The 24,183-nt window shown below is 37.5% G+C and overlaps 1 protein-coding gene across 2 annotated transcripts in view; it reads left to right on the forward strand.

The window, feature by feature from the left end:
• Positions 1-24,183, forward strand: part of CTNNA1 (catenin alpha 1) — a 185,380-nt gene that overhangs the window by 61,845 nt on the left and 99,352 nt on the right. For both annotated transcript variants that reach the window (XM_081090774.1, XM_081090773.1), the window contains exons 6-7: positions 5,745-6,014; positions 8,192-8,395. In XM_081090774.1, coding sequence (XP_080946900.1) covers positions 5,745-6,014; positions 8,192-8,395 — 474 coding nt within the window. The remainder of the gene's footprint in view (positions 1-5,744; positions 6,015-8,191; positions 8,396-24,183) is intronic.

Consider the following 24,183-nt stretch of genomic DNA (forward strand, 5'->3'; position numbering starts at 1 on the left):
ATAATTTATTTTACTTAATGTTCTTGATATAAATGCTCACTTGAATACCTGAAATAAATATTAGTTATATTTAAAAAACAAAGTTTGCAAATAGTAGCACTGCTTTAAAACCTAGTCAGTCATATCTTGGTTTATGAAGACTTAATATTATGTGAAGAAAGTGAGAACATTTAGACTGATACTGTTGTATATCTTTGTAAAATGGTGGGATAAATAAATCAGTATTGTTCTTGAGATAAAACATGATAGTCCAGAATTTTGTATGCTACTGGAGAAACTTACTGGAAATGCTGCCAGACTTTTAATCCTGTGTGCCATGAATCCATCAAGAGTTTCAAACATTTCCAAAATAAGATGTCATAAAAATCTTGAAGTTATTAATTAACATGCTGGATGATCTTCTGTTTGCCCTTCCATATCTGTTTTCTGGCCTTGTGCATCCTTCTCTCTGCCCTAGGAACTTCACCTGTCTAGACTGCATCCAGGGACTCCTTTGCCCCCTGGCTCTTGGTTGCTTTGGCCAATGGGAGCATGAATAGAAGATCAGAGGACATAGGAGAGTGAGGCTGGGGTTTTATTCTCCTGGCTGGTTGCCCTTGGGTGTCTAAAAGTCATATCCTATGTCTGGTGGTATTCTCCACACACCTACCTGTTCCCTAGATTATGGTATCTACTGTTTCCTCTTGTCTCTTCAGGCCTAAGTGCTCTAATGACCTTGTGGTTTCCCTGTATTTTGCCCAGACCTTTGTAGCATAGTCCCTAAACCATCTTAGAATTACCTAGCTTGATTTTACTATCTGTTTACTGCTGGTATCTTGAGTGATACGTGTTCCCATTTTAAAGTTTGTTTTGGGTTTGTAGTATGTGATGGTTATTTATAGATTTCCTCGGGTTTAACTCTTTAACCTTTAACCTTTAGCCTTAACCTCCTACAATAAAATCCATTGAGTAGGCTGGCTATAGGCTCCTGTGTGCCTCCTGTTCATAAAATGGCCTTTCATAGGTCTGGGCCTTGGTATGTATTCTTATAAACTAGTGCTTTTCTTAGGAAGTAAACTGCTACTCATTTTATCCTAAGGTACCAGCCTGGTGGAAATTTTCCCTTTTGCCTATTGCCCACTGGCCTCCTTCAGTAACTGGTCCATTTTTCCACACTTTTTTCCTGGCAGACTTCCTCTATTACTGTATGCTTAGTCCCCTAGACCAGCGGACACCAACACCGGTTGGCGACCGCTGCTTCAAAGGTTTTCTTAAACCAGCGGTCGCCAACCTTTCGGACCTCACGGACCACCAGTGGTCTGCAGGCCACCAGTTGATGACCGCTGCCCTAGACTGTTTTCACCTTTGACTTTTTCATCTGTTCCCAGGCTTGGTATGTAATAATTTACCTCCTCATTGAGCCTCTCTTACCTTTGCAGGCAGCCCTAGTCCATAAAAGGGATATTTCCTCAAGAGCAGTGTTGGGTTCCATGTGTATACTGGCTCCCTTAGCCTCCCTTGTATCATTTAAGCAGCAGCCACCTATTGAGGAAATGTTAAACCTCATAAGGTCTATAGGCTCTATGGAATTTATCTATGTCTTCAGGTTTTTCTGAGCAAAAACATGTAAAAGAGTTTCTTCAGGGGTAGGGGATATCATTCCATCTACCCATCCACCTACCCACCCACCCATCTATCCGTCCACCTGTCCACATAACCATTTATTCATTCACCCATTTCTGCCCACTCTCCTTGCTCCCTCCCTCCCTTCCATAAATCATCTCCAGGCATATAAAGTCTGGGTTCAGTGCAAACTGTCCTTTTAAAATAGTCAGGAAACCTGCTACAACTTTTGGCAAAGTCTTTCACATGTCAAAACTCACATTCTTACACATTCTCTCTTCCCAGTATTTTTGGGGATCCCTGAGGGTTCATTCAAAGGACCTGGGTGGGGATTGTTTGGAGACCAGAGTCCACAAAACTAGGAGTTCCATCCTAGTGAGAGCTGTTGCTAGAAATAATGAATAACTCTAAAAAGGTGTTTACTGTGTGCTAAACACTGTTATAAGCCATTTATAAACACAAACTCAGTCTTCACAAAATGGTGTAAGGTAGATACTATAATTGATCAGATATTAATTCCAATAGATGAAGGAAATATAGCACAGAGAGATTAAATATTTTGGCAAGGTCATTCATCTAGTAAGTTGTAGAGCCAGGTTTTGAATTGGGGCTCTTTGGCTCCAGAGGACAGGGATTTTGTCTGTTTAAATAGCTACCATAATCCTTAGTGTTTAGAACATTGCCTGGATATAGTAGTGCTCAATAAATATTTATTTAACAAGTGAGTGAATAAGTGAGCCACTTACCTGTACTACACATCCATCCTGGAATGGAATTCTGCATGTGTTTCTAATCTTTTACTTTTCTTGGGCTAGAATATTATTGGCTGACTAGAAGTGCTGAATTTCCACTAGGCTCTAGGCTTTTCTTTGATGATAAGGGTAAAATAGATGGGCAGAGGTTAGTCATTTGAGTCCAAGAGAAGACATCAAATTTTATATTAAGGGGGAAATGAGAGGAAACTTCCACTTGCATTTCCAGCTCTTGGTAAGAGAGAGTGTTATAGGTTGCTTAGAAGTTAGCTTCTGTTTCTTGGTAACTGCATGTGATGTTGGTTCAGTTACATTAAAAGCAGTCATTTCTTCCTTGTGTTTTCTGTTTGTTCCTGAGTCTGCCTGAAACATAACTGAATTGGTGAAGTTGAAGAATCATGAAGATTAAAGTAGACCAAAGGACTCTTACTTTATAAGTAATTTACTAATATTATATTGCTTAATAGCTCACTTTTCCTACTAATTTGGATTACTTATAAGCACTATTTATCTTGAAAAGAATACTTATCATCGATTATTATTTTTATAGTAAATAGTGCTGTCTTATGATAGTGTCCATTTTCATATCTGTACTTAAGAAACTCTACTTTCTTTGTGTTACAACAAAAGCAGTTCTAAAGAGAAAGTAGTGCTCCAGCCGGGTGGTTCAGTTGGTTGGAGCATTGTCCCGTACAACAAAAAGGTTGCAGGTTTGATTCCGGGTCAGGGCACATACCTAGATTGTGGTTTCATACCCGGTCGGGGTGTGTACGGGATGCAACCGATGGATGTTTCTCTCTTATATTGATATTTCTTTCTTTTTCTCTCCCCGCATTCCTCTCTCTAAAATCAATAAAAAAAAAATCAACATCCTCAGGTGGGGATTAAAAAATAATAATAGTGAAAGTTAAGGCGCTTTGGCAGTTAGGACAAATGATGATACTTAGCTGTCATAGATTCAAATATATTCCCCAATACTTGGTAAATAGGAATCTATTCAGAGATACAATGTGGTGAGGGCAAGACATTTAGAAAATGCATACAGAACATGTGCACCAGCTGCTTTAGCATAATGGTTAGCCCTAGCCCCGTGTCATAGCTTGAATCTTGAGATGATAATTAGTTCTTTAAACCCAGGGGATTCTGTTCTGCGTATTTAACCTGATGTAGTCTTTGGAAAGGTAGGTTTTTGTTGTTGTTTTGTTTTTAATTCTCCAAATTCAAGCTAAACCTTTATTTCATATGGTTGAACTCCCGGGGCTTCTCCTAAGCCTTGCTATTTTCCAGGAAAACGTTCTTTTATATCCTCTTTAACTATTTAAGCAAACATATGATACTCCATTTAAGAGCACTCCTGTTGGTGCCTGATTTATGTTACTGAGCCTACACTCGGAAGGAATTACATGGTGTGATCTAAAAACCAGGCTGCAGTCCAGATGGCAGTCAGTTCCCAGGGATGGTTTAGGTCTCTACTTCCATCTTCCAGTGACTCTGACTGACTTCAGTGATCCCGCAAACAGGTGTGATGTTCCTGCTGGAACTCCAGCATGGAGATTACCATCATGTCGTCCTCCATGCTGCGGCCACCCCCATGCCTCAATTGTAGACTTTTATCATACCAGGCCAGGCAGTGGCTTTAGGAAAGTCAGGCGTTGAATAGTAATTCAGACACTATGTATTAACTTTGGGTGACCACAAGTGTCTTTAATAACTTTTGTAAACAGCTGTACTGATCTAGGTTATAGGTACAAAGAATGCCAAAGCTGATTGCAAAACATTTGTATTAAAACAGAAGACAAATACAAGTGCTTCAAGGCAAATGCCTTCCTAGCATACTTAAAAGTCCTTGAGATTGTGGTGAGGGCAAGACATTTAGAAAAATTCTACTCAGAATTTGTGCACCAGCTGTTTAAGCATAATGGTTAGCCTCAGCTCCCTGTCATAGTTGGAGTCTTAAAATGATCACTGACTCTCTAAATCCACAGGGTCCTGTTTCTGAATATTTAGCCTAATGTACTGTGGTGTGCTACAGGGCATTTGGAATGCTGTGAGCTATTACTTGCAAATTCAGATTTCAAATGAGAAAAGAATTCTAGGAGGAATAGAAAGCTGTCATACAAGGTTTGAATAAAGATACAAGTCTAAAATATATAGTGAGATGAAGTTTCAGAGTTTGGTGTTTCTAATGCTTAGTTAGGAACTCATCTAGAAAGGTGAGCATTAAATAGTTGAGTCAGAGTTTGAGTAATTGATTTTGGCCTTTCTAAGTTAGTCAGTTTTCTCTTACATGTTTATACATTTAGTATTTCTTTTTAACACATTTTAATTTGTACTTTAGGATTCATTTTGTGACATTAACATTGAAATTCTGTGATCACATAAAATAGAGTTGGGACAGCTCTGGTTGTCACTTATTTCTCTGCTATAGTGGCAGTCCACATTTATTGGTACTAAAGACTTAGTTTTATTTGTTTGAATAATTTCAGTAACAAGGGGATATCAGAAGTACCCCCTTCACATCTTGCTTATTGTTGGTATCACTTATTTGTCACTTAGTATATTCACCCTGTCTACCAGTTAGAGGCTAGTAGTGTAAACCATGAGAAACCTAAAATCCTTTTAACTGTAGACTATAATTATGGGGTAAAGGAAATTGTAAAGAACATTTTCACTTAAGACCACATGTACATAGAGTATTATAATGAAATAGAAACCTTTTGATTTTCAGTATGGAGCACGTGAGCCTCAGCTTTGTGCCTAATGACCTGTGTCCTAAGGTGGTCTTTGGGGAGGGGGAAGGGAGGGGAGGAGTCTTGTACTTGGGAGAATACCTGGTTCATGTACACCTGTGGTATCTTATCCTAAATTTCACAAAACTCCTGTAATGAATTTTATAACTTAATAAAAAACTCCTTATAATAAATCTTACTTTAAGTATTTCTCTGAATGATTTTTCTATTTTGGTTGGAATAGGTACATATATCTTTATATAGCTGTAATCAAGATGCTAGTCAGTTTTAAGTTTTACTTTTTATTTAATGCTGTGCTAAGTACTTTATGTGCATTATCCCTTTTAATCCTCAATACAATGATAAGAGAGGTACTATTATTGTTTCTATTTTACAGAAGGTAAAACTGACCATGGAGACTTAAAGTAAGATCACAATAGTTAGGAAAAAGTAGAGCTGGAGATTGAAATCTAGGTCTGTGTGGTTTGGAAAAGTTTGAACTCTTACCTACTAAGCCATATATTGCCTCCTTTGTGATGAGCTTCCAAGCCAGACTTAATGAAAATATTGTGTCTATTTAGTAAAAATTCTAACTTTCAATATTTACCGACAAAATTTTATATGAATAGAACTGTTAAAATTTATTGCTTTACTCTTATAGGAACTGAAAGATGTGGGCCATCGTGATCAGATGGCTGCAGCCAGAGGAATCCTGCAGAAAAACGTTCCGATTCTCTATACTGCTTCCCAGGCATGCCTGCAGCACCCTGATGTTGCAGCCTATAAGGCCAACAGAGACCTGATATACAAGCAGCTGCAGCAGGCAGTCACAGGCATTTCCAATGCAGCCCAGGCCACCGCATCGGATGATGCCTCCCAGCACCAGGGCGGAGGAGGGGGAGAGCTGGCATATGCGCTCAATAACTTTGATGTAAGTTATACTGGGAGGAAACTTCAGGCTCTTGACCATCCCCTAAAGTTAGATTTCTGGGGAAATGTGATCAAGGTTTCTAATGAAAGCTCAGTTTCTACTTAGATATGCAATCTAAGTTGAAAAAAATTTTATGAATCATCAAGTCTACTTATCTTGACTTGTCCTAAAGCATTTCTCTTTCTTTTCTTTTTTAGTTTGATTAAACTTCTGAATTCTTTAATGCATCTTGTGTTTCCTACAAGGTTGTTCTTTATTGAGGATATGAGTTCAGTTTATTTCAACCAAGATTTTAACCTTTTGGTAGATGGGAAGCTATGGGAGATACAGAGGCAAATGCACAGTCTGGTTGGAAATAAAGACACATCATAAATGACTAAAACAGAAGTGCCTTCATCTTGTCTGTCGAGATATACTTGTTTTCCTCAATGACTAAATTGTAATAATAGACAAAATTTAATCAAGTGGAAGCAAATTTGGGGTTAAAATACTTTTATAGCATAATGCCATGTAATTACCTTTATAGATGATGCTTATACATTCTATGTACACACTATCCTATGTATCTACTCTTAATTTTTTTTGGTGGGTTTGTTTTTTAAATTTTTACCCACAATGTCTCCTGGTTCCAGTAGATGACAGCAGTTTAAGATTTTTCAAAAAAATCTTATTGTTATTTTAATTAACATAAGAAAAATTGCTTTTCAGGTTGTCAGCATCTTTTCATAAGTAGGAAATGCTATAAAGTAATGAATCAATACAATGGAGTGCATTCTATTTTTAATATTTTTTTCCTTGCCTTTGCTTTGTCTCAGTACTTTGGTGTGGGTAACTGATCCTTGCTGATATGAATGGATGATTTAGTACTTCTCATAAATTATGAAAACATGGTGTTAGAACTGAATTTTTACTCTGGAACCTTAAGCATTAAGTGACTTTATAGCAAACTCTGATGATACATCTTATAATTTACTGGCGTTGTTGTTTTCCCCACTCACATATTGGTCTCTTTCAAAGCAGTAAGAGTTACATTTTGCCCTAAGTTGAGTAATATCAGAAGCTACTTAATTCATATGTGAGGGGGTTGGACTGAATGATCACAGGTGGGTTGCAGTGCTATGACTATTTAAGTTCTGGGACCATTAATTCCTCATTTCTGTTGGTCAGAATGCATTGTGTGTTCTGTTTTGACCAGAGAAATCCTGTAGTAACTTAATCTGGTAAGAAAAATGATGAGCTAAAATGTAGGTTAATAATGAACTCAAGGTATGCATGCTAAATTTTGAAACAGGTTCTTTGAAAGGGAAAGAAGAAATGTACACTTATGGAAAAGGGCAAGCTTTTTAAAGAAAAACCTTGGCATTTAAGTTTAATTCAATAAGAACATAGCCCCCATGAAGAAAAATTAAAAGTAAAATAGTTGCCCAGACATTTACCAGTATAAGGATAAATTGTATCAAGTGGAGAAGTTGGAGGGAGACCAATAGCCACTGTCCTGGGGGTGTTGATATTTGACCTTGTACCATAGCTTACTTGTGACCTTACTCATCACTGGTAAAGCTGGATATAAGTGGAGTCAAGGGAATGAAGGGGAGATAGGAAGGACTTATTCTTACTGTGGCAGTTATATCATAGAATGGCTTTTTTGGGACAGATTGCTACCATCTTACTGAAAACTTAGAGATATACATTGAAATTGATTATAAATGCATTTCATTCTGAAAATTTGAAGACAGGTGTCAATTTTATTAATTTTTTTGTGGTGAAACAGTTCTGCCAGTGTCGTGTAGCAGTTGTATACTCTGTACATAGAAAAGAAAGAGAGCTAACTTTTATTTTCCCTGTAATTTTCATTTGGTAACTTAACTTAATACTACATAGGCTGGCTTCTAAATGTTCAGATTAAGTAGATTGAACATGATTTTTATGCTGACATATTTTTGTTTGCCATTTGTGGTGTACCTTATCCAGACCCTATTCAGATGGATAGTACTGCTTCCAGTGCCTTCTTCGAGAAGTGATCCATAGACCAACTTGTATAGTAAGGCCCCTCATCTGTCAAGGAGTATAACTTTCAGGCATTGTAATTTTTGTGTTTCTAATCGGCATTTTCCTCACCTGGAAATAATGGAGGGAACAGAGATTAGCATTAACATTTAATAATGCTTCCTCTGCAGAAACAAATCATTGTGGACCCCTTGAGCTTCAGCGAGGAGCGCTTTAGGCCTTCCCTGGAGGAGCGCCTGGAAAGCATCATTAGTGGGGCTGCCCTGATGGCTGACTCGTCCTGCACTCGTGATGACCGGCGTGAGAGAATTGTGGCTGAGTGTAATGCTGTCCGCCAGGCCCTGCAGGATCTGCTCTCGGAGTACATGGGCAATGTGAGTATCAGAACTTTTCTTTCAAATAAGAGTTTTCCATACAGATGTTGGATCTGAGATGTTTTAAGTATAAATGGCAAATATGTTCTTGGCTCCTTGACTCTTGGGTGAAGCATAATTTTCAAGGAATAGATAAATGGCTTTCTATGTGCCCCTTTCCTCCCCAACTTTTTATTTTGAAAAATGTTAAACTTATGGCCCTGGCCAGGATGCCCAGTTGGTTGGAGCGTTGTCCTCATATGCTAAGGTTGTAGGTTCTATTCCCGGTCAGGGCACATAAGAATCAATCATTAATGTATGGATGGGTGAAACACAGATTGTCGTTTCTTCCTCCTGCCACCCCCCACTCCTCATCCCCATTTCTCTCTAAAAAATATTACAATATTTTTAAATTTATAAAAATAATACTATGAGCGACCTTCTATCCTTGATCTAGATTAACTGAGTAACACTTAGAACATGTGCATGTTTGTGTATATAAATGTATGTGCTTATATGTGTCTACATACACAATCTTTTTTTAAAAAATATATTTTATTGACTCTTTACAGAGAGGAAGGAAGAGGGATAGAGAGTTAAAAACATCAATGAGAGAGTAACATCGATCAGTTGCCTCCTGCACCCCCTTCTGGGGATGTACCTGCAACCAAGGTACATGCCCTTGACCGGAATCGAACCTGGGACCCTTGAGTCCATAGGCCGATGCTCTATCCACTGAGCCAAACCAGTTACAGTACACAACCTTTTTAAATGAAACATTTGAAACTGAGTTTTAGACATTGGGTTGCTTCAACTCTAAATATTTCAACACACATCTCCTAAGGATAATCACCTTCATTACCCCTAAAATTCTATTATCACATGTAGATGGCCATTTAATTTTGAGCAAAACAGAATGCTGAAAATATATTATGTATATATACATTGTAGTTGCTGAATTTTATTCATGACCTATATAGAATGTCGTAAGAGCAGGTAAAAAAAAATTTTTTTTTTTAATATACCTCATTGATTTTTTACAGAGAGGAAGGGAGAGAGATAGAGAGTTAGAAACATCGATGAGAGAGAAACATCAATCAGCTGCCCCCTGCACCCCCCCTCCCCCCCCCCCCACTGGGGATGTGCCCAAAACCAAGGCACATGCCCTTGACCAGAATCGAACCTGGGACCCCTCAGTCAGCAGGCTGATGCTCCATCCACCGAGCCAAACTGGACAGGGCAGAGCAGGTAAATTATTAAGTGAGCTGTATTAGGCAAACTGAGTAGTGTTTTTGAATTTTTAAAGTTTGGATTTAAAAGACCTGATGCTGTGAAATTTGACACTTGACTTTTTTTTGCCATAGAAAATACTAGTTAAAAAAAATTTGGGGGGTCTGTTGTTAATGTCTTTCTTTTTCTTCCCTAATCTTTTTTTTTCCATTCTAGTTATTTAATATTAATTTAGGCTTACTGTAGTTTAGACCTTGTACCCAATATTTTACTGACAAAAGAAGGAATAAATGAAATATAAAATTATATAAAGTCATTTGAAGGGAAGAGGGACAATACAAATTAGTTCTCACTAGTGATTTTTCCCAGTTTAATACTTTTCAGGAAAAGATCTCGGTACTTTCTCATTTGTTCATTTGCCATACATCTTTGTTTACTTATATGTGAACAGACAATAGTGAGTAATGATGGAATTCCAAGGGTGAAGATGAATGCCTTCCTGTGTTTATCTTATTTCTACCATATTGTGAAATTAGTGAAGCATATTGAGTTTTTTAAGCCATTGGCATGTTTTGATCATATGCAATCTACCTCTGAAAAATGAGATGAGAGGCTTAGTTAAAAGGAAAAAGTGGTTGATAAATCACAGTGAAAACGTAGGACACATTTAAAAATGCATATCTAAGCTTGGGAGTCTGGCTCACGATGTTGGAGATTTATACATGGAAACAAAGGACTCCTGGTATGTAGGTGGATCACTTATCTGCTATCACATGTAGTGCTGAAGTGTGCAAAGTGTCCAATGCAGTTATGATTAGGAAACCATTTTAAAAACAGCCTTTGGTGGGGAGAATATGTGGTAAATCTGTTCTCATTGCTACATATTAGAGCTTCCTAACCAGCCTACAAGATACCCCTTGAGTCTTGGGATTGGTCAGGTTTCGGGCTAGTTATCCTGGTCATGACTAACCTTCTGGTTTCTCCCTAGAGTATTAGACACATAGTACTTGATATTTGAGCCATGGATGTAAGTAAAGGTGGGAAGCACTCATTTATACTGAAGTCATGGAGACTATAATAGCATACTTACGTAACACTGTATTTAACATGTAAGTGAAAACCAGAACAGTGATTGATGTTTGGGTGAAATATAAGGAATATGGTAGGGGTTTTGAAAGAAATGATCTTGATTCAGAAAGATATTTTAAAAGATGGTCTCTGGGCATGTTTCTTCTAAAGATAAAAATATTTTATTTCCTTGTATCAACTCATGTAACAGTGAGCAGGCTAGGTTCTGTCAAAAGGCTAACAGTGGGGAGCAGTAAAGCACACTTGGAAGCTTAGAATGGTGAAAGGGTCTACAAGAAGCAGAAGCAACTGGGGATATATTTTTACTTATTAAGGAAGCATTCAAAAGCATTTAGAACTTCAGGTGACAATCAGAGCTTAACTGGCAGTGTCTGCATGTCAGTTCATATTGAGTATGTGTCATGTGCCAAGTAGTATGCTGAGCACTGTGTAAAAGGAGGAATGAGGCACTGATTCCTTTTTTCTGAAATAGACTAGGTCTCTACAGGGCATTTGATGGAAATGCTGCTCTAGGTACTTCTAAACTTGTAAATTGGATGAGATTATTTCTGGTGGGAAACCCAGGAGGACTTTATGGAGCATTTATTTTATATTCTTTAGATTGAGCTCTACCTTAACTTTTAAAAGATGGTTCTCTTTGTTTTGATTATTTCTGTTGAAAAATATTAGGCCAATAATGATGGTATGTGGAGAACTGAGACAGTCTGGATTAATTAAAACTGGTTTACTGCATGGAACTTTGTAGACAGAGTATGGTAAAGTCCAAAAGAGTTCACATATTTTTACTTTTTCATTTCCTGGATTTTCTCAGTAATGTCAGTATTTTTATAGATCTCTCAAAATCTTTCACTAATCTTTTGAGTCTTTCTTCCTTATCCTGTGTTGCTACTTACCAAGTTACATTGGTGTTTCTTTCTAAGGAAATGGGTTCTTAACTTTGGATGCACATTAGACTCCCTGGGGAACTTTAAAAAAAATCCTGGTATTTAGGTTGTCTCCCAGTTAAGTCAGAATCACTGGATTGAGATCTAGGTGTTGTTAGGTTGCCAAAGGAGGGATAACGAATTTATTGGATCATCCACACAGCAGGTAGCTGAGCCTACATGGCTTCAGCACCCCAGTGACAGGAGTCAGCGGTTTTTAAAGGACTCTTGGTGGGCTTTTTCTGGGCAGAGAATTCTCTGTGCAGGGCTGGATTCTGGGAATCCTGAGGGGAGAGATAATGGTCTTAGCAAGTGGAATGTGGTCTAAGCAAGTGGAATGTCCATTGTGAAGTGGCCTAATGGTCAGTTCCCAGGGGAGGGGGTATTGATTCAGTTACTTGCTCAGACTTAACAGGTTTCAGTATTTTTAAAGTTTCCTACGTGATTCCAGTGTATAATTAAATTAAGGTGGAGAAGCTGCTCCGATGGTTTACTGCATTTGTCCCTTTCTGTCTCCATTAGGCTCTATTCACTCTGTATTTTTCTATCTGTCCCACCTGCTCAGGTAGTCTGAGCTCATGCCTTCAGTAGAACATTGTTTATTATGTTTTTAAAATTCTCTCCCACCTGTTTAAATCTAACTTATTTTTTCTTTAAGGCCCACTCCCCCCTCACCCCAATCTTTTGCTGAAGGCCATTTTAAACCGTATCTTTCTACATTATCTTTTCCCTGCTTGAAGTTTTGCACCTAATGGTTTACATCCTTGAATTGTTGCTTAATTGTATTTCCTTTATCCATGTAACTTCTGTAACTAAGTTTTAAGCATTTTAAAGATGGGAATTATTTTTTAAATATTATTTTCAGGGTTTAGTGTAATGCTAGAAGAGGTACTTAATAACTACTCATGCTGACTTGGGAGAATGCATAAAATGAACAATTTTGGATATTCATAGTTTTAAGGATACATTAACAAAGATTCTTGCTCTCATTGCCTTACATTCTAGAACAGTGGTTCTCAACCTTCCTAATGCCGCGACCCTTTAATGCAGTTCCTCATGTTGTGGTGACCCCCAATTTCATTGTTACAAATTGAACATAATTAAAGCATAGTGATTAATCACAAAAACAATATGTAATTATATATGTGTTTTCTGATGGTCTTAGGTGACCCCTGTGAAAGTGTCGTTTGACCCCCAAAGTGGTCGCGACCCACAGGTTGAGAACCGCTGTTCTAGAAGGTTATGGGGGAGGAGGCCATGGGTTGGTTTACCTCTACTTGTAGATCTTTCAGTATACAAATGACATTTGTAGAGAAAAATTAAACCAAATACACTGAAATAAAGTAGTGAGTGAAAGTGATATTTTAGATCAGAGCAGATTTAAATTTAATTCTAACATCAGATGAGGGCCAAACTCCCTTTTAAAGGCTCCAAGGACCAGGAGTCTAGCAGCCTTAAATAATGGTCCTGCTTGAATTGTGGTTTGAAGAGTTGGAGGGTATTCTTGGCTCTGTTGCTAACTTGCTTTAGGATTCTCTAAGAGATATTGATGTTTAAAGTAATGCATTTGACCCCTATTTACCTAACATGAAAATCCTTCAGGTTATTCAGTGGATCTTTGTAGTTCCACAAATGACTTTCAGGTTTCCTTGAAATGAAATGTGGTTATTGTGGTTAAGTTTAATTTGTTCCTGCTCTATCAGCCAAAGGTTACTCTGCCCATGAGGGTTCTAGAGAAAGAAAAACAGCTTGCATGGGTGTCATAATCTTAAAAGGTTTAAAAGTAAATGGATTGAATTAAAAGGAAATATAATTGAATTTGAAAAAAGTTATTGCCACTTTATTTTTTCATAATTGAAAATCATACATGTACGTTAAATTACTGAACCACCATTACTATTAACATTTAGGAATATGTATTTCCAGTTCTTTTTCCTTTCTTCTATGCAAGTGTTTTCAGATTTTAAAATAGTTTGACCTTCTTAATGTTCTCTGCATATAAACAAAATATTTCTATAGTAGGGTTAAGCTATTAAATTAATAGGTTAAAACAGACTACCAGGTTAATGGATTAAATTTTTTGTTCCTTAAATATGTAGCTGACTTTGGAGCCCTGTTGTGTGTTATAACATTTTCTGAAGATATTTCAGTGTCAGTGAAAAACCTCATTCTGAAGAGCCCTGTACTTTATACAGCTGAATTCTTTATGCATACTTTTCATTCTGCTGAGGAATATGCAGGTTCTTAATAACATTCCTTTCTCTCTCTGTTAGGGCATGTATTTTGAATTGTTTTTCCAATAGTAGAACTTACTGGGACCAAGCTTATTTGTCTCTTCAACTCCTGACTCTTCAAAAACCAAATAAACACCCCCCCCCCCCAAATAAAACAAACAAAACCCACACACAACCCAAACTGAAAACACTTAACAGTGTCAGAAATATAGAAGACCCTCAATCTTTGAAATGAATTTCATTTGGTTTTGGCCTAAGCAGACTTGCTTAGCAGTTCATGGTAGTGTGTTGAGTGACTGAAGTTAGGATTTAATAATTGGTAAGAAGCATACATGTCTTGATTGGGCTTGAGTATCCATATTGAGCCAGTATCCATATATGTGCCTATTGTGTATTTAAAATATGACTAGTCCAAATTAAGTACAAACTATACACCAAACTCGACTGAATACATAGAAAAGAATATAAAATATCTCACGAAGAGCTCATTGATAATACTTTTGACATATTGGGTTAAATAATATCTGTACTTAAATTTACCTGTTTGTGATGTTTCTTGCTTGCATTATATTTCTCTTGGATAGTTCTGATTATTGGATAACCAACCAGCCAAGGTGAGTAGATAAGAGTTTAATATCAGCTTCATTGAATGCCCAGAATGGAACAGTAATCCATACATGTAGGCATTTAGGTTAGGTATATATTTTATAGCTTAAACTATAGTTTTAGGCAGAAGAAAATTGGTACAGCTTAGGGCCTGGTGAGGATGCTACTGCTTAAGGGTTCATTTTATCTTTGTTCTTGCCCCAAACAGTAGATGCAGTGATTGCAAAATCCTGAAAGAGGAATACAAATAATTGGGTTTTTTTTGTATTGGAATGGGTACGTATTTGAGGAGGTTCATTATGTTAACGTATCAAGTATAAACTTTTTATTTGATTTGGATAATAGTTTGACATGGAATATATGAATAGGATGCAGTTAATGTTCACTTTCAAAGATATATTGTTATTGTAGTGAAGGGAAGCAGTTAATTTAGATGCTAATCTCTTCTCAGTTTTGCAAAAAGACTTCCTGGAATCATTTTAGCATAGCCAGAGTTTCCCAGCCTTTGAAAGACTCTGCGAAGAGTTTGTTACTGTTATTTTATGACTGCATTTTTAAATTTTTTTAAGGATGAAAATAGCCTAATATTTTTCTAATTACAGAAGTTCTGTGTTCATTATGTATCATTTGTAATCCTACCACCTATTTTTGGAGTATAGCATTCCAGGCTTTATTCTGGGCATGTGAATATACACACCTATCTGTTCCTTTCTTACTGTTACTTCTTTTTTTAAACAATAAAAATAAGGATTATCTGTATTATTATATGGCTTACCATATGCTAGCCATTGTGCTAAGAGACATACATTATTGCCTATTTTACTCAGATAATGACTTTTATTGAGTTATTTGCGTAAAACTACACATACATACAGCTGACATTGGAACTCAGATTTTTCTGATCTGAAAGTCTGAGCTCTTAATACTTTCATCATTTCATATCTCTGCAAGTCAGCAAGTAAGATTTTACATCATCATCTTTAATGGCCGGTGGAATTTTCCACTGTAGAACTTTATAAGTGACTGACTGTTCTGAAATTAAATACTTCACACTAAGATAGATTTGTTTCTGGTATAGCTGCTTGAAGTGAACAGAACTGAAACCAGACAACCAATGGGTCCGGGCTGCCTGTCACTACTTGAGCCAATTAAGTAGAGACAGGGTTGAATAATATCTGAGCATTTATTCAAATAATGCCATTTATTTACAAAAATCTGCTATACCCCTCCCCATATGCCAGCTGCTTATATTGAAGGACAAAGATTACCTGGGAAAGTAGGAATTACAGGTATGAGGAAGTAGGCACAGTATAATGGTTACAGGTTGCTGGCAATGTGGGTTGGGGGAGGGGGTCACGAAGGGCGGGCGCCTCCCAGACCAGATAGTTTCAGCAACAAGGTTGTCAATCCTTCCATGATGATAAGCAGTTCTTGGAAAAGGAGGATGGACTACATTCCAATGTTAACTCCTATGACCTGGGGCATACAACTGTCAGCCAGGTTAGAATGTGCTTTCTCTAATCAGAACAGAACAATTACGGTTAACAGAGCATGATTAACAGTTCTTATAATTATAGTTAGTCCCCACTATTCTATTTCTGCTTCTAAGAGACCAAGAAAGCTTTTTAGCATATCCTCCCATTCTAGACTGGCATTGAGTGATATAGATGTTTCAATTGGCTCTGTGAAATGCAACTACAGGGGCTGAGTTTTATTTTATAATATGCTAGAATTTTTATTTTTGTTTGAATCCTTAGGTTTACTGCAGTAGATACTCACCTGTATTGCTAGTCCATAGTTCAGTAGCTTTGTATGCCTATAATTTTATTGATTGTTAGTGTAAGCTTTTCTGTGAGTTGCCTAGTATATTTGGGAGAATGTGGATATATATAGATGTTGCATTGAATGCCAAATTTGAGCAAATGTAGGACTTGCTTCTCTTGACAGAACAGCATTTATTTAATTTGAAAACCTTATTTTTCAAAAATTAATGTGTGATTTTCTTATGAATGAGAGGTTTAAAAGATGTAACTCTGGCCGAAACCGGTTTGGCTCAGTGGATAGAGCGTTGGCCTGCGGACTGAAGGGTCCCGGGTTCGATTCCGGTCGAGGGCATGTGCCTGGGTTGCGGGCACATCCCCAGTGGGAGATGTGCAGGGGGCGGCTGATTGATGTTTCTCTCCCATCGATGTTTCTAACTCTCTATCTCTCTCTCCCTTCCTTTCTGTAAAAAATTAATAAAATATATTTAAAAAAAAAAAAAAGATGTAACTCTGAGGAAGACATCTCACCCCAGTTATCCCATATAATAAAAGGGTACTATGCAAATAGACTGAATGGCAGAACAACTGATCAAAGCATTATATGCTAATGATATGCTAAGGCTGCTGAACCACTCTCTATAATGTGCACTGACCACTAGGGGGCAGACAGTCAACTGGTTGACCAGTCGCTATGATGTGCACTGACCATTGGGGAAAGATGCTCCGACTGGTAAGTTAACTTGCTGCTGGGGTCCGGCCAATCAGGACTGAGCAAGATGAACCGGACACACCCTGGAGCCCTCCTGTGGTCCCTCCCCGGCCCGATAGTGCACCGGTGGGGTCCCTCAGCCTGGTCTGTGCCCTCTCACAATCTGGGACCCATTGGGGGATGTCGGAGAGCCGGTTTCAGCCTGATTCTGCAGGCCACTCCCCTTGGGAGGGTGCCAGATGCAGGGCTCATGGCTGGTGAGCGCTGCTGTGGCAGTGCCAGCATTGCCCGATTGGGACTGATTGGGCGTGAGCCTGTGTCAGGCACAGTGCGGCCGGGATGAGTGGGAGTGGCTGGTAGGAGCTGCAGGTAGTGTTGGACTGCGGGTTTCGGCCCAATTCCTGCAGGCCACCCAGAGGGACCCCACCCATGCATGAATTCGTGTACTGGGCCTCTAGTATTTTATATTGCTTTCTAAGAGGTTTGAGATACTTCCTATGTATGCTACTCTGGCATTATGAATTGAAGTTTTTAAGAGGCAAGTTCTTAACCTTTTATATGCAAAAAGATGCATGTTTATGTATTAGATGAAATGGTGCTGGCCTAATGGAGCAATTCTTGAAATCAGAATGATGGAGCAGACATGGAAACCTGCCTAGTTTCAGGCGCAGATGGATAGGGGTTTAGCCTCTAAGACATTGCTATTAGACTGTCTGTGGTATTACTTTCTATTCTTTAGATGTCAGGCAAGCTTGAAAAGGTTTCATATATAAAAATGTTTCTGGATTAAAAGGTAACCTCTCAGAATACTACTATTAGTAATTAGAGGCCCGGTGCATGAAATTCGTGCACGGGGGTGGGGGGTGTCCCTCAGCCTGGCCTGCACCCTCTCCAATTGGGACTCCTTGGGGGATGTATGACTGCCGGTTTAGATCCAATCCCATTAGTTCTTTCTTGTTTCCATTGCATTCAGTGGTATAGAATAATGGTTCTCAACCTTCTGGCCCTTTAAATACAGTTCCTCATGTTGTGACCCAACCATAAAATTATTTTCGTTGCTATTTCATAACTGTAATGTCCCTACTGTTATGAATTGTAATGTAAATATCTGATATGCAGGATAGTCTTAGGCGACCCTGTGAAAGGGTCGTTCAACCGCCAAAGGGGTCGTGACCCACAGGTTGAGAACTGCTGGTATAGAAAGAGTGGAATATGTTTATTTAATGTTAACCAGAATTGAAACGAATCATCCATTTTCAAAACAGCCTGAAACTAGAAAAGTAACTTGGCCATGATCATACTCAAGATTAGAACTGAGGTTTTTGATTTTTAGTCTGTAGTTACTCCAGATGATGCTTTTCACATGTGATTCCATAGACGGTGGATAATAAGCTGATGCTTCATAGAATAGGACTCATTAAAGCTTAATCAAGTAACCTCCCCAGTGCCGTCTCAGCTGTAAAATGGGGTCAATAATAGCTGCCCCTCTACCTGACCTTGTTAAAAGGTGCAGAGAACCACTCAAACAAGTAAAATGATGAGGATGGGATGAATATCAAAATGCTTTGAAACAAGCAGAAAATGTAGCCAAGAACAAGGTGAAAAGGGATTTGGATAGGCAGAGGCAGGCTTCCTTTTTGGCTTTGTATGACAGCTCTGTTCCTTGTTCTGTGCCTGCAGCAAAGAGCCACCAATCTGCATGATCTTGTAGTTCAAATGTGTAATTACAGCTGACAGAAAGGGTCTCTTTCTTCTTCATTTAAATCAGGGGAGATACCATATTTGATATGAACATAAAACTATGAAGTGCTATACATGTACAACTTGGTATTTTAGGAAATTATTACACAGTTCTTCTTCCTCATTTATTCTTTTCGGTCCAAGGAGTAGGCTTTACTTTTGGCAGAGTTGTCATGTTGATGAGAAATCAGTTCCTTTAAAATTATAATTGTTTAAATGTAGTAAGCTAGGTGTTTTGGGAGGTTAACTGTTTACCTTAGACTGCCCATATATGACAAACATGTAACAGTAAAAGCTTATCAGTCATAATTTTCTGCCTTAATGTTTTATGTCCATTGATCTTAAAAACATTCTTTTTTTAATTAGGTGTTTTAGAGAACTTAAGGTAGTTAATAAACACTTGCTGAGTTGCCAAATTGTTCTTTCCAGGGATAGGTAGAGCCCTGTCTGCCAGGAAATTCCCTCTTCTCTCATTTCAGACCTGCTCTCTTGAAAGTGACTATGGTTTCCATATTTCTTAGTCATAATATGAATATAGAAGGGTGAAAGTCTGGAATGTGATGTTTTTCTTCTCTGAGTGAAAGTCCTTATTCTTTCTGTTTATTTTGGGGTTGAATTTGTGTTCACATCTGGTGAATGCTAAGTGAGTACTTGACAGTCACTAAATAGCTTACTTATTTTAAAGTGGAATTTTGGATATTTAGAATCAAAGACTGCTGAGAACTGATTTTGTTTGGTCATTCTCTGCAAATGGCATTAGGGCCTTTTCATAATGTCATAGTTTGGAGACATACTATAGGGAATATATTTCCTTTGAGTTGCTTTATGCTGAAACAACATCTGGGTAGTAAATTGTCTTACCAGTATTATTTTCAGATGTGTTGAAATTGCCTTCCTGTTCGGGTTTTACTCCAGTTGCAGATATTCTAACTTTTGGTTTTGTAATTTGCAGTTTGTAATAATGTACCAAATAGAATGGATCTTATTTCAAGACTTCTTGCTAATTGTCCTTTAAATTTAACTTTAATTTACTTGTCCTGAATTATGTCTCCCTGCTTTTAGGAAGAATTATTGGTTTTGACGATTCAAATATGAAACTCATCTTCTAGGAATGAAAATATTTATGTTGGCTTACCCTTGTTCTTGTGTCTACATGAACATTGCTTATTATTCCCTATGTAAAATAACTTGAAATATTTTATAGTAAAAATCGGGAGTATTTGATCAATTATAATTTTTAAAGCTCATAGCAAAAATATTTGTTAAGGTTGCATTTAAGATTCTGTATTATTGGTGAAAAATAGATAAAAACTTTTATATGGGAAAATAGTTTGGTTTTTAAAAGTTGATCATTCACATATATATACTCTTATTTAGTGATTTCTGTTATGATAAAGGATATCCTTGTCCCCTTATCCTTTTTAAACTATCAAAATTTCTTAATTGAGAAAATGGACTCATAGCTTTAGGAAGACATTTGTTGGATTTTTTTCATTTTCAAAGCAATACTGAATTTTGTAGCATTCAGAAAAAAATTTCAATTTTCAAGTTGGAATTTCTAGTCACATTGTTTTTAAAAACTCATTGCATTCACTAGCTCTTATTTAGTGTCTATAGCTCTTTGATTTTGGCAAACTCTAGATGCTAGAATCAACCTATTCCTTTTGACTAGGTTTTCCCAGCCAGTGCAAAATGAGCCATTTTCTTAAAACTACTCTGAATCAAGAATTACATTAAATTTAGGGTTATGATGATGAATGTCAGTAGCTATATGTTTTTGATTTGAGGTTTTAGTCAAGTGGCAGTTCTTTTAACTGTCAAGATTTGACAAGATTTGAACATCCAGATAGGAACATAGGTTTATGGGGAATGTTACATAGAAGAGAAGCCTTATGAAATGACACGGTCTTAGATTTGTTTTAGAATATTCCAGCAAAAAACTAATGGGGTGATAAATGAAATAAGAAAACAGAAAGTTGGCGGTCTTTAAAGCTTGGAGATGTTGCATAAGGAAGTCATTTACTGTTCTCAGTCCTTTTAGATATGTTTGGAAAATCCCATAATAAAATGTTTTAAAATGCTATCTTGTCATCAGTATGACAGTTAGAACAGGTGTCAGTATATTACATGTTTAAGGGTACAGTTCTTGCTATGTTTACAGCCCTTTTGAGGGCATTTCCAGTCTTGCAACCTTAGGAAGGCCTTGTTTTATCTTGCCCAGCTCCCTTCTCAATCCTTAGTTCATAGATTGACCTATGATGTCTCTTAGGCCAATTCGATTCTGTTGGGAATTTGTATGGGAAAAATAATGGGAAAATGATGCAGTTAGTAAATGGGGACCGAAGTAGGAAATTATGCTATTAAGTGGAGTCAGAATCATGAGGGGTCCTGACAAAGTGAATTTGTGGTTGAGTAGCAGCTATAAATAGGCAGCATAGAGAGTAAGAAGAGGTTAGGTATTTGAGATTGGAGAAGGGTGCAGCCAGGTAAGAGGAGGACCCTAGGCATCCCCTTTGGCTGCTCCTAAGGCCAGTTGCCCAGCTATGCTTGGGTTATTGTGCACATGTACCTTTATCACTAGAGTGGATTTAAATCCCTCGTTTCTCCAAAAAGGGCGTAACTAGTGTAATCATTGGATGATGTAGAATTTTCTTGGCTAAATTATTAGTAATCACTTTTTTTTGGAGGTCAAAAATGGTCATTGCTTAATCATCTAGGCATTCCATAGTCCAGTTCCTCAAGCATTACCAGAACCATTGCCTTCCTGAGTTAGATTTTTAAAGTTCTATCATGTATATAGTAACATACCTTTTGTTTCTTATTTACTTGACTGTTATGTAATTTAAGTACTGATATTTACATTGTTTACTAGACCTTGATTGAATGGAATATAATAAATGGCAGAATCAGAGTTTTTTTGTATAAGGAGGGCATGACTTGTCAGCTGGGCTCCCAAGTTTCCTATTAATTGAGAAGTTGCCTTAACATAATTGTAGGTTAAACACTATTTTGTCAGCCAACATGATTTCATATTCCTTACTCTTGCTGTTATTAAAAGACATGGCCTCTAACTAGAGAAAACCTTTTTGACTATAACCATCCTATCCACTATTGTCTTTCTCCGTTTTTCCTTTTTTCGTTCTGTTTTGTGGGCAAAAATAAGAATGAGGAACTCTGGCTTAGAAGAGATAATGTTGGTACAATGGAGGTTCAAAAAAAAAGCATAAATGGAAATGTTTTATTATAAAGCACTAGAGAAACTATAAAACTATTAAATAGGATATACAAAGCAGAAAAATATGGTTGGCATTGATTGTCATGGAGAAATGGGCTAAGGTAGAAACAATAATGGATTTAGAATCAGGAATTAAATAGTGTGCAGGGGATGACAAACATCTTGGCTTGGTGGGAATGAAGAACCATTAAAGAACCATATTGCTGGGGTCATGCCCCAGCTGTCCAGGGGTCCCAAAGGTGTGGACAGAGTTGGCGAAGAATGTTTTACACGGGGACAGAACTCTCTAGCTCTCTTTAGTCTCCGTGGATCTTCCTCTGCCTGGCTGAGGCCACAGAGACAGATCTTGAGGCAAGCTGAGCCTTTATTTCATAGTCAGAGGTAAACAAGGTAGTGGTTACCAAAGTTACACTGTTCTTGTGAGTTTCACTTGTTTTTGTTCTTGTTGCACTTCCCTCAGCCCTAGCTTCCCAGGTAAGATCTAGGGAGCATTATAAGGTCAAGCCTAATTATGCTTAAGAGGACTGTGCCCTCTAAGCTGGGACTTGTTTGTGACTTTGCCAACAGGTCAGTCCGAGGTTTAACCCTATAGCAGCTCCCCACACCATATTATAAGCAAGACTGGCTAGAAGCAGTTCTCTTTTCCTCTTTGTTGGGCGACGTTCAACAAAATTCTCTTCATTGACATTATCCTGGGAATTGTTAGCTTTTCCCCTTTTAATTTGCTCGTGTGTAGAAAGTTACGACTTTCTTGTAGGGTGAATTTAGCCTTTGATACATTTCTTTGGGCCCAAGAAAATTATATGCTAAAGTAGAAAATGAATGAAACTATTCCGTTTAGCCTCTAGACAGTGACACATTAAGGACTAATGACTGCCAAAAGGAAATGTCAAACACTAAGCTAGTCTACTTTCTTTGGCAGCTGAGAATCCGGTGAATCAACAGTTTTAGGGAGTGTATATTTAATGTGGGTGGAGGAAGAGAGTGTCTAACATTCTTTAAGGCCCTGTTAAATAAGTTGGGCACAGTTGGACTTGGAGCCTGTTTCTACTTTTCTAAACCCAAGAAAGGCATGTACTATATAATAAAGGCAGTTATTTGTCATGTATGTAGTATTTTAAAACACATTTAAAAAGGTTTTTATGGGCTTTGTTTTTATGTATTTTTAATTGTTGGTGGGTGCTAAAAAGTGGTGCATTTGTATGTGTGAGGGAGTTTTGGTTGCCTTAGTACCCTTTTCCACAAACAAGAATTATCTAAAAAAACCTTTTGAAAGAGAATGGATACTTTTGTGATACTGGAGTTATAAGGAGCAAATTTAGACTGAACACTAAAAATTACTTTTAAGGAAAGGACAACAAATTCTGAGATTTTAAACTTATAATCAAGTGTGTTTACTATGTTCTGGATATTTAAAATTTAGCACTTAAATATACACATGCAAGGATGTGATAGCTAAATTGGAGGTGATGAAAATGTTCTAATGGTAATGGTTTTAAATATCTGTAGATGTACTAAAAATGAATTGTACTCTTTTCTGGGTAAATTGTATATGAATTGTTATCTTAATAAATTGCATATTTAATCTTTTTAAAAATATTAACATCCTTTTTCACATGTATGTATGTTAATGATGTGATGTTGGTTTTATTTTTTAGGTATATTTTTATTGATTTCAGAGAGGGAGAGAGAAATAGAAACATCAAGGATGAGAGAGAATCATTGATTGGCTGCCTGCTGCACGCCCCCTAATGGGGATCGAGCTCACAATCCAGGCATGTGCCCTTGACCAGAATCGAACCCGGGACCCTTCAGTCCGCAGGCTGACACTCTATCCACTGAGCCAAACTGGCTAGGGTGTGATGTGTATTTTAAATTATATTTCCTAGAGGAGTCAAGGTAATTTGTTTACCCTGTATGAAGTAATGTCCCCTTTTTGAAATGAGGCCTGGGTCTCATTGCCATCAGAATGACATCGTCTACATTAAAAGCCTACATTGTGCACAAAGTTGGCCTCTTTGATCTCTTGGCTTTGTATCAAACAGACTAATGGCCTGCAATTTTCTGTGGCTATTTCATTTAAATTATGAATATATCATGTTAAGGGTTGTTGAATCAAAAATAGTTGAAAAACTCAAGTAAGTTAGATACAGAACATGTTTTATTTCAAGCTATTATTTTTATTTTGTGTTTGTGAAAGAGTGGTGGAATCATACAGTATGAATATTGTGCCCTGGTTGGGTGTGGCTCAGTTGGTTGGGTGCACCAAAAGGTTACTGA

Source organism: Myotis nattereri (assembly GCF_964212035.1).
Source record: "Myotis nattereri genome assembly, chromosome: 5".
NCBI lineage: Eukaryota > Metazoa > Chordata > Mammalia > Chiroptera > Vespertilionidae > Myotis > Myotis nattereri.